This window comes from Aristolochia californica, unplaced genomic scaffold, assembly GCF_029961685.1.
Source record: "Aristolochia californica isolate CCGP_79_NKW_82.1479 unplaced genomic scaffold, dmAriCali1.0.hap1 SCAF_13, whole genome shotgun sequence".
Classification (NCBI taxonomy): domain Eukaryota; kingdom Viridiplantae; phylum Streptophyta; class Magnoliopsida; order Piperales; family Aristolochiaceae; genus Aristolochia; species Aristolochia californica.
In genome coordinates, this window is record NW_027181804.1 from 9384074 (window position 1) to 9394682 (window position 10609).

General features: G+C 38.9%; 1 protein-coding gene across 2 annotated transcripts; it reads left to right on the forward strand.

The window, feature by feature from the left end:
• The first annotated feature begins 3081 nt into the window (after positions 1-3081).
• Positions 3082-9837, forward strand: LOC137948118 (lysine-specific demethylase JMJ13-like). Of its 2 annotated transcripts, XM_068794071.1 has the most exons (12): positions 3082-3407; positions 4680-5064; positions 5685-5841; positions 5933-6152; positions 6627-6680; positions 6777-6856; positions 6949-7226; positions 7449-7853; positions 8126-8377; positions 8462-8517; positions 8613-8876; positions 9004-9837. In XM_068794071.1, exons 1-12 carry the CDS (start codon positions 3405-3407, stop codon positions 9412-9414), a joined length of 2565 nt encoding a protein of 854 aa, XP_068650172.1. In that variant the 5' UTR covers positions 3082-3404; the 3' UTR covers positions 9415-9837. The 2 variants fall into 2 exon arrangements, with proteins under 2 accessions (XP_068650172.1, XP_068650171.1); XM_068794070.1 differs by having other exon boundaries at positions 8126-8517.
• The last annotated feature ends 772 nt before the right edge of the window (positions 9838-10609 follow it).

Genomic DNA, 10609 nt, shown 5'->3' on the forward strand with positions numbered 1-10609 from the left:
ATAAGTAGGAGATGTGAACCAAAAGTAGCGAATATCTTTTGGAAATGGGGTTTTCTTGATAGTGTGAAAAGGTGTAAACAAGTTTACAGGCGTGAAAGATCTGAGTTTTTAAATGCGTTGCTTCGCTGTGTAAAAAACTAAAATAAAAGCAGAAAACAAGAGTGAACATGAAAGAAGGAAATGGAAAGGTGGGTCGGCGCCCACATTTGGGAAGATGATGTGGAGACTTTCCTGACAAAAAAAGCCTTACTTTCAGCAAAATCCGTGAAGCATTTGGAGTATCTGAGACTAACCTATACAAAGCCGAAGACCCAAGGACTGGACTCGGTCATGGTCGCCGTCTTCAATCTCCATTTGACATCATCTTGGCGCGGCTTTCGCCGACTGGCCGCCGAGAAGACAAAAAGGTTCAAACTTCAAACAGTCCCAGAAACCTTATTCTCTGTAGAAAAATGGGTCTTTCATCCACCTTTACGAATTCAGTCAATTTCATGGTGGGGTTCAGTGAATCAGTCGCTGTCGCCGGTGTCCTTTCCTTAAACAGACCAAATGAATTCATTCCCTGTTTTCTGGGAACATTATCTTCCTCGCATTCTGCTCTCCATTTTTTTATCTTTCAATCTCCAGTCCCTATTACAGACGCAGAGGTCGTACCAGTAAAACGAAAATACGTAACCAGACAAAATGTTTAGAGGTGTTAAAAGCAACAGATGCTGAGCATCTTCGCATTTTTTTGAGTCTCAAATGCGTCCCTGCCTCTGCTGCTTGTTGTCTCCTCGGCGAGAGAGGGATGCGACAACAGTTGTTTTTATCAAACCAACTCACACTAAATCAGACCTGCCCTCTCCTACCGGCTACATCATACCAACTTTCATGAATATTATTATTTTTATTATTTTTATTATCATTGTTTTTCGTTGTTGTTATTATTATTTAATATTATATTATTGAATCATATAAAAAATTAATATTCTTACACCTAGAGATTATTATCCGTACTATTATTCCTTTCACCTTAGTGGTGTAGTGGTTGCTCCGTATTAAATACCCTAACACCTGTCGATTATAGTAGGTGACACGACTCCGATCAAGCCCAAATGATTGTAGTGGTTACTAATTATTTTTAAAAATAATAATAATCAAATTCTCTTTTGTTTTGTCTTTTCTTGGTATTTTTTTTTTTATATACATTTTCTTCCTCTCACTAATATATAATTCCCGTGGGCGGGCCCCCCACCAAGTCACCTCCCTCTGCCTACTCACTCTATTTCCCGTTACCATTCATTTTGAAGCGGGGCTCACGTGGGTTCCTGACACGTCCTGCAGCCATTAAAATGTTGATCCACTTGCAGGTTTCTTTTGTTTTTTTTTGCTGAGACGTGTCATCACTCTCATCAAGCAACAAAACCATGAACTCATAACAGTTTTTTTTTTTTTTTTTTTTTTTTAATATCATCCAACATGGAAATATTCCCTTTGGAGTCTGGAGCCTGGTGACTTTTTACTTTTCAACTAGACAATATCAGATTTTCTTTTTTGTTTATCTTAATTTTATATTAAAATAAAATGAATGAATCACAGGCCAACATGTCAATCCTGGCCGTTCAGTACCATAATAATTCCATAGAGTGCATAATTAAACCTAATCGTGATCACCATCACGACTACCTCACCCGACGAGGGACCCCATATGTAATTCCCCCACATCCAAAAGGCTTTTTTTGTCAGTTTTCGTTAAAAATAGAAAACGACAAAGAAGATTCCCGTCCTTATCTTCAGACCGAGTCAAATCGACTCGAAGCCACCCGCGTCGGCGCTTCACGAGCCATTGTATAACACTCGTTTTCGCTGACCGATGAGTCGGAGAGGAAATTCAATAAGCGCTAATGATTAGACCAACCTCCGCGCTACAAAAAGCGCTTCGCTTAACTGCTTTCAATAAACCACGACGGTTTCGGGCTCTCCGGCCCGTCACCAGCGCTTGCCTCCAGATACGGCTGGATCCCTGGCGTAACCGCCAGCTAGTCCGTTCTGGCACCCGCCCAACTGGCTTCGGACTACGGTATTATCTACTCCGGTCGCCACGTGTTAAGGTGCGTTTTTTAAAATTTATTTATTACTATAAAAATAAAATTATAAAATAAACAATATATAAATTTTAAAAAAGGGGCAACCGGGAAAAGCAAAAAAAACGCATACCCAACTCTGCCACGTGTCTGCCGTCGGATTGAAGTCTGGGCGACGTACTTTCGAGTCGCTTCATCACGTTTCGGTTCCGTATCAACTACTCGAAAATGTTCGGCGGATTCTCTAATTGGCTGCCGTATTTTTTTCGCGGGAAAATGGAAACTTGTCGCTTTTAAGAAGCCGTAGAAGTGTATTTGGAAAGTTTACTAGTAGAGGGGAGAAAGATTGAAAACTGAAAGAAAAGATCGCGATTAAGCCGAGTTGAAATGGAGCCCTTCTTTTAGGTCATTGGCCTATTCCCTGTGGTTGATTGGTAATAATGAGACGGTGGGTTTTAGAGGGAAGTTGCGTAACTAACATGTGCGCTTTTTCGATCGCGTAACCTTGGATGGACTGAACTGCCCTCGTTCAATGGACCGAATGCCGTAACGGTCTATTTGAGTTAAAATGTCTTTATATTTTAATGATTAAATTACTGAAGCATCCCTAAAATAGATCGATTAAAATCATCCGAATCTTTCACTTTGCCGGGAAATCTAGAACGTGGATTGTGTGGGGTAGGTATATTAGCGGGTTAGATTCGGGGTCAGGGTTTGTAATCCGCCGTTCAAGAGGGAAGGGAGTGAGATGTAATTGAGAAGTTAGACGGGGGTGTTTTGTTCACTGGGAGAGTCGTGTTTCGTTAATTTCGTGGAAGTTACTTCGGCGAGGGGAAAGAAGGGTCACGGGAACGGGGCCGAGAGACGCGTTTCCGTCGGCCGCCGTTTGGTTGTACCACCTTACAACTACCGCTTTCCTTTCCCTCGTTATTTCTATTTTTTAGTTACTTTTTGTATAAATTCTCGTCTCTTTCCCTCTTTCCGGTTTTCTAAGCCCCGTTCCGGATTTCGTACTATTCCTTCCTCTGCCTCCGTTTCGCTTTTTTACTCGCCGGATAACCTCCCTTTCTCGCCGGAAATTCTCCTCCCTTACCCTCTCTTCCCTCTTTTCTTGCAACTAAGCATCGAATTCGCATACGGCTTTTGGTTCCCGCGGTGGAAACTGTAGATCTCGGTTCGTGGGGATAATGTGGATTTCTCTTTGAAAAAAGGCGGTATTTTGAGGACGGCAATGGGGGTGATCCGTTGTTAGTGTGACTGTTTTTGTAGAATTTTGGCGTTTTTGGTGGTCGTTTGTGACGGAAGACGGAGGGCTTGAAGGGAAGCGGCCGGTATGAGATGGTATGTCGTTCTGTATATGTGATCTCGCCCGGCGTTTTTGTTTCCTTTTTAGATTTTTTTTTTTTTGCTCTATTGAGGTTTTTGGTTTTGTTTGACGTGAGTTTACTTGTTTTTCGTTATCTCTCTGTTTTTTTTTTTTTTTTTAAATTTGAGGAGTGGTTTTGGATTTCGATATTGCATAATGCTTCTACAATGTCCTTGTTGGCGTAATTGTTTTCACAGTCCCGTTGGTTGAAATTGGGATTATCGTGGTAGAGGTATGACCGGGTTTTTTTTATTTATTTGTATATTGTGGGAATTTGCAATATGAAGATGTAGAGGGAGTTTTTATGCCCGATTTTTTTTGCGTATTATGAGAATTTGCGACATGACGATGTAGATGGAGTTCTTACGCCCGAGTTTTTTTTTTTTTTTTGCTGCATATTATGGGAATTTGCACTAATACGATGACATATTTTCTCGTCTTACTCTTATTTGAATTCAATGAACTAATACTTGTGCCAGTTGTTTTTTCGAATGGCTATGCTAGTTCTTGTATTTCGTTAAGAGCTTCCCGAGCGGATTGGTTTGATTCATTAGAAATTTTAAAATTTGCGAATATTATGCCTTCAGAGTAAGACCGCACGTTTTTTAACCATATATGTTTTACTGCCTCTTCGTTTGCGAGCGACGAAGCTGAGTGGGACATTTTAAAAGAAATGCAAAAGTTTTAATTGTCGGTATTTGGCTCTGGTTGTCCTTGTATTGGCTTCAGCGCAGTTTTCTGTTTGTTGTGGGAGTTCTGAGTTCCACAGTGTAATTTAACAGTGACAAATCTTGTGAAAAATTTTAATCTCTTAATTTATAAGGGAACGTACAGGCTAATCATGGTTGTGTACCACTGGATTGAAGCAAGCAACACTTTCTGCAGTATATAGCTGATTTTTACTATTGGTTACATATAGATATGTTTACATCTGTGATTTAAATAAAGTGAAGCTGATAACTGGATGCTCTTATTATATATTATCTAAATTCTCTGGATTAATTTCATGTGCATTCTTTTTGCCAGTCTATTTTCTCGGTGTTAGGACTAATCTTGTTATTAGTCCTCCTTAACTTCTTGCTTGAGCTAAAACTCATTTATTTTGTCATTTCATTGCTAAGACCATTCTAATTAGTTGAAGCAGCAATTGTTTAGAAAGTATTAGAGTGTAGGCTTTGATATGGGGAAAATTTAGTGAATGGTTAGCTTTCTTAAATTGTATTATTACATGATCTTTCTTCTGACAGGTGGAAGGAAGGGTTTGTCTGTCTAGAAAGGCTAAAAATGGTCTAGAGATTCTGAAGCGTAAAAGGTTCCAGCGGATGAATTTAGGCGTTGTGCCTGAAGGAACCGATGTCACTACTATGATGACTAGAAGTGGTGGGGATGCTTTAAAGGCTTCAACATCATGTGGAATGAAAGTTCGTGGAAATGCTAATGCAATTCCTCGGCATAATGGTTCATCTAATTCGAAGGATGCTTTGTCAAAGCACAATGTGGCTAAATTTGAGACAACTGATTTAGAATGGTTAGATAGGATTCCAGAATGTCCTGTATTCAGTCCTACTAAGGAGGAATTTGAGGACCCTTTTGTTTATTTGCAACAGATTGCACCAGTAGCTTCTAAATTTGGTAAATCCTTTGTTTTTGTAGTTCTCTTTGTTCATTAAATATTTGTTCTGGTACTCTCTGTTGATCCCAAATGATCCTGCATATTCTGAGTAACACAGATTACTTCAGAACTTGTCATTTAATTAGAAAATTTACTGTCTGGGTATTTATATGATCTGAATGGGAGTTAGTATTCCTTCGAACTTGATGCTCAGTATGTCCATCCCCTGAGAAGATTACCAAAAAGTATGCTCTGAGCAATGGGTTTGAAATCTTTTAAATCAATATCTAGTGTTACATTATGGTGATAGCTCAAAATTTATATAGGGAAATGAAGGGTAGCACACAGAATTACATGGTTTAATCAACTTTGGTTTTTGTGGCCACACTACTACTTTTATACAATTGGTTGTTCCATATTTTGAAAACGACTAGATGTTGCCATCCATTTAACTCTTTGATCTTATGTTCAATGATACCGTAGTTGGTGTCCAACATTAGAATTATAAAAAAATTAGGGATTCCCACCATAATGTAAAAAAAAAGACAAAAGAAGGGACAACTAAAAATTGTATCGTTATCTTTCCTTTTTACTTAATGAGAAACATCTTGTTTTAATTTGCCTTATATCAACTTTTCAGGTATATGCAAAATTATTTCTCCCTTGAGTGCATCTGTACCAGCAGGTGTTGTATTAATGAAAGAGAAAGCTGGTTTCAAGTTTACTACTAGAGTGCAGCCTCTCCGTCTTGCTGAATGGGATACAGATGACATGGTTACCTTTTTTATGAGTGGAAGGTATAAAATTTAAAGCTCAAAAACCTAGAAATTTTTTTTTTTTTATATTTTTGAAGTTTTTAAATTGATGAATATGGTAATGATTTCTCAGGAATTATTCATTCCGGGATTTTGAGAAAATGGCAAACAAGGTGTTCGCTCGAAGATACTCTAGTGCTGGAGATCTTCCAGCCAAGTACGTGGAAGAGGAATTTTGGCATGAAATAGCCTGTGGCAAAACAGAAAGTGTTGAGTATGCATGTGACATTGAAGGCAGTGCCTTTTCATCTTCTCCGAAGGATCAACTTGGTCAAAGCAAATGGAACTTAAAGGTGTGATCTCCTTTTGCATTTGCATGCTACTTTTCTATTTTCTGTTTATTATTTCTCTTTAACATGCTAAGGTGCTCGATTTGCAATTTTTTTAATTGTTTCTGTCTTTCTACTATGTTTCCATCTGAAACCCTTTGCACAATTTTTGCTTCTTTTATCTACTTCTTTCCCCTGCCTCTGCATACATACATAGCCTAAACATGTTACTGATGTGCATCAATTGTTCTTTATCCCATGCAGTTCTTTTTTTTTTTAATGGATCTGTGACTATTTTGCAACATACATCTGTGTTATCCAGCACATAGTTGCAGAATTAATTATTTGTGTTGTAATTTTAGATTCATTTTACTGAAAAGGAATTAGCTTTGGAGTATCTAAGTCATTTTCTCTTAATTTATGTTCTTGCTTAAGTGGTTGATAAATGGGTACTGTTTGACAAATTATTGATTCAAATTAGATAATCTTGTGTTTCAGACACTTTCTCAGCTGCCTAAATCTGTGCTGCGTTTATTGAAAACTGGAATTCCGGTAGGAGATTTTTTCCTGTAGTTATATTGCTTACAAATCTTTAGCATGAATTTCTGGTCTTAGATGATTCTCAACTTCCTCTGTGGATCATTTCAGGGTGTAACTGATCCCATGCTTTACATTGGAATGCTATTCAGCATGTTTGCTTGGCATGTGGAAGATCACTACCTGTACAGGTACTAAATCGATCACCATTTTAATTTTGGTGTTCCGTCATATTTAATTTATTGTTGAGAATTTAAACCTAAAAGTCTGGTTACATGCACAGCATTAATTACCATCACTGTGGAGCATCAAAGACCTGGTATGGCATTCCAGGTCATGCTTCTCCTGAATTCGAGAAGGCTGTTCAGGATTGCGTGTATACTCATGATATTTTATCCAATGATGGAGTTGATGCTGCATTTGATGTTCTACTTGGAAAGACAACCGTGTTTCCACCAAGTATATTGTTAGAGAAAGGTGTCCCTGTATTCAAAGCTACACAAAAGCCTGGGGAGTTTATCATCACGTTTCCTCATGCATACCATGCAGGATTCAGTCATGGTAAGATTTTCTCTTTTTTATTAGTTTTGTTTTCCCTCAAAAGGTTTTGTTGTTTCTAGGATCTTATAGACCTGCATGACAAATAGTAGGCTCATACTATTTGTCAGGTGAAGTTGGGGAGTTTTTTTTTTTTTTTTTTTTTTTTTTAATATTTCTCTGTTTGATTTCTCTATCCGGTTTTATCCTTGCTAATCCTTCAACTTTCTGTTCTCAACTCTTTAGGCTTTAATTGTGGGGAGGCAGTGAACTTTGCAGTTGGTGATTGGTTTCCAATGGGTTCAGTGGCCAGCCGACGTTATGCACTTCTCAACAGGAGTCCCCTTCTCCCTCATGAAGAACTCCTTTGTAGAGAAGCAATGCTTCTATTTAGGAGGTCTTCTCTTCCAGAAAGCAAAGAGTTGGTTTTTTCATCAGCAGATTTGCTTTCACAACGCTATCTAAAAATATCTTTTGTGTCCCTAATGCGTTTTCTTCATCGGGCCCGCTGGAGACTCATGAAATCAAGGCCATGCATAATTCTTGCTCCTAATGCTGAGGGAACTGTTCTCTGCAGTCTCTGCAAACGTGATTGTTACGTTACACACATTAGTTGCAGCAGCTGCATGCAGCCTATATGCTTGCGACATGGTATGAGCAATAAGTCATTTTTCACTTTTTTTTAGTAACGAGAAAAAAAGATTTCGTCAAGAGAAACTTCCAATGGAGAACATAATAAGAGAGCCATTTGTCTTTTACTTTAAGATGTTTTGTCAATTTGGCTTGTCACTGATGGGTCAAGCCCTTTTCAGCTATATTTGAGCACTATTATAAGTTCATCTATTACACATTGCAGTGAGCATCTGCACTTTGTTCTATTAAAGTGTTTCTTATGGGTTTTGTTGCTCATTTTTGTGAATCAGAAATTGAGGCCACGAGTTGCACATGTGGTGATGGTTATGTTCTTAATGTTAGGAAGGATCTTCTTGAAATGGAAGCTGCATCCCAGAAATTTGAGAATGAAGGGGTTTTGAAGGAGGTCTTGCAGCAGGTCCAACAAGGTGATGACCTGTTCCTGCAGCAGACTCTTTTGTCTGGCACTGAAGATGGATATGTACCTTATTGTGATATTAGATTTGACCCAGTTGAAGGAGCTAATCCGGCCCAATCTCAAGGTCCAGAAAGTGCTTCTCATTGCCGCCTGAATATGGGAAGAGCGTCTTTCACATCTGACTTACCAGAATCTGCTCTCTCTACAGCTGCATCGACACTGTGTTCTTTTTTGGAGATGTCTGGAAATTCTGTGGATGATTACGTAAGATTTTTGTTGCGAAGTAAATATGAGCCCGATATATTTTTTTTCCTGCATACTACTTTCTGGATCTGAATGTTGAAAATGGTTGTATGCAGGTTTGGGCAAACTCTAACAGTGGAAAGATGTGTGAAGTATCTGTTGCTTCATATGAATCTACATCACACCCTTCTCCATCTCCAATTATATCTTCTATCACCAACCAGGGCAACACGGACGGGACTTCAGTCTTGCCTACTGTTGGAGTTCAGTACAGTGATGATTCTGATTCTGAAATGTTCCGTGTTAAGCGTAGATCCATGCTAAAATCAGAGAAAAGAGCTGTGAACGGCAGTATGAAATCTAAGATTCCTGAACAGAAGGTATAATTTTAGTATGCTCCTAATGATTTATTTTTGTTGTTTTTCTAGGCTGGTGTGTTTTTATTTTTATTTGTCTTGTCATCCATATTCCACCTGCTGCTTATATTATTCCTTTTGTTTGACACAGGCACCTAAACGGTTGAAGAAGCTCCACCCAGATGAGAAGCATGATCAGGTATCACAATTGGAATCCATCGGTGACAAGCCTGACGTGCATTCATGCTCTATGGTTCACTTTAGGGAGTCAACATGTTCAGCTCCTAGAAGTAGGATGGTTGGAGGAACCAATCCAATCTTTTCCAAATGCAGATTGACACAAACAGAAACGAAGTCGGCTAAAGAGGACCAAGCAAAGCTAAAATTAAGAGAACACATGAGTAAGGATAATTCTCAGGTTGATTTGGGAAGAACAGTGAGGGAAGCTCCTTCAATTGAGATTGGGCCAAAGCGCTTGAAAGTTATAGGTCCTTCGTTTCACACTAGTAATCATGAGCAGGCAGGTGGTGGTGAACTTGTGACCGACTCATCTCTCTTCTAACAGGGAAATTTTTCTGAAAGCAGCTCTAACAACAGGTAAAAAAACAAGAAACTGACTGTGGGGGCAGCAATTAACAGGGTGCGTTTACTAGAAGAGGGAAGACTTGGATTCTTTGTGGAAGCCTCAAATTGGGGCTCTACTACTGATTGATTGGATTTCTTTGGTTCTCAGCCAAGGTTTTTTTTTTCATCTTTGGCGGGGACCGATATGCAGGCAGTTAGACAGGAGTTGTGTTAGTTTCAGATGTAAATGGTTTGTTTTATTGCAATTCTTTTTGACTGGCAGGAGGTAACGGGTATTTTTTCTGTGCATCCTCTCAAAGGTCAGTGTCTGCTGCGTCCCTACTAATTTCTTTATTCTTTTACAACACTTGGCCTTGTACCGTGGACAGCTCTTTAATAAAAGGCAAAGCAAATTGCTCTCTCTGTCTTTTCTCCTTTAGTGTGGACCTTCCTTTTGCTTTCCTTTTTAACTGCTTATGTGGCGATCTGTATGTCTCGTATTGGATCTTGCTGTTGGAGGAGTTGGTCTAGGTTTTGGTGAATCAAAGGAGACTTCTTCTTAGCTCGGGTTGAGAACATGGGCCTGAATGTCGTTTGGTTGGCAGGAAATGGGCGAGCAGCAGCGGTATAATGAGACTTGTTACTCCAGTTAAGTAATGCAGAGAAGAAAGCAAGTTTGGACTTTGTTTATTATTCATGCACCAAGGATTTAAAATTCCCTCCACCTAAAAAAGCTATATAAATTCATAAGAGTCAAGCCCACTTTTTTCCATTTGGAAACCCCTTCCCCTTTTATCTATTAGGGGTCATATTCCTGTTTGAAAACCCATTAGGGGTTGTATCTTATACAATTCATGAGCACATTCCAGGTAACAAAATTCCATTACCATTGGCAGAGTAATGAGAGAAAGCTGGGTTAGAATCTGGTGAAATTAAAATTTTTTTTTGTCACATCAGGTACCAAATTCTTTGGTTGGATGTTCTCTGAGGGGACTGCCAACAGATATCTCATCAATCTCTCCATTTTTAATGCAACCAAAAATGTTCTAGAAATTTCTTTTTCTATTTGCTTATTGACATGACCTCAGACCAAATTAACCTGACGTGGGACACACTACGAGTGTTACCGGGTGCATATATCCTTATTACTTATGTAAGTCTATATGAAATAATATTGGTGATGTATTGAACAT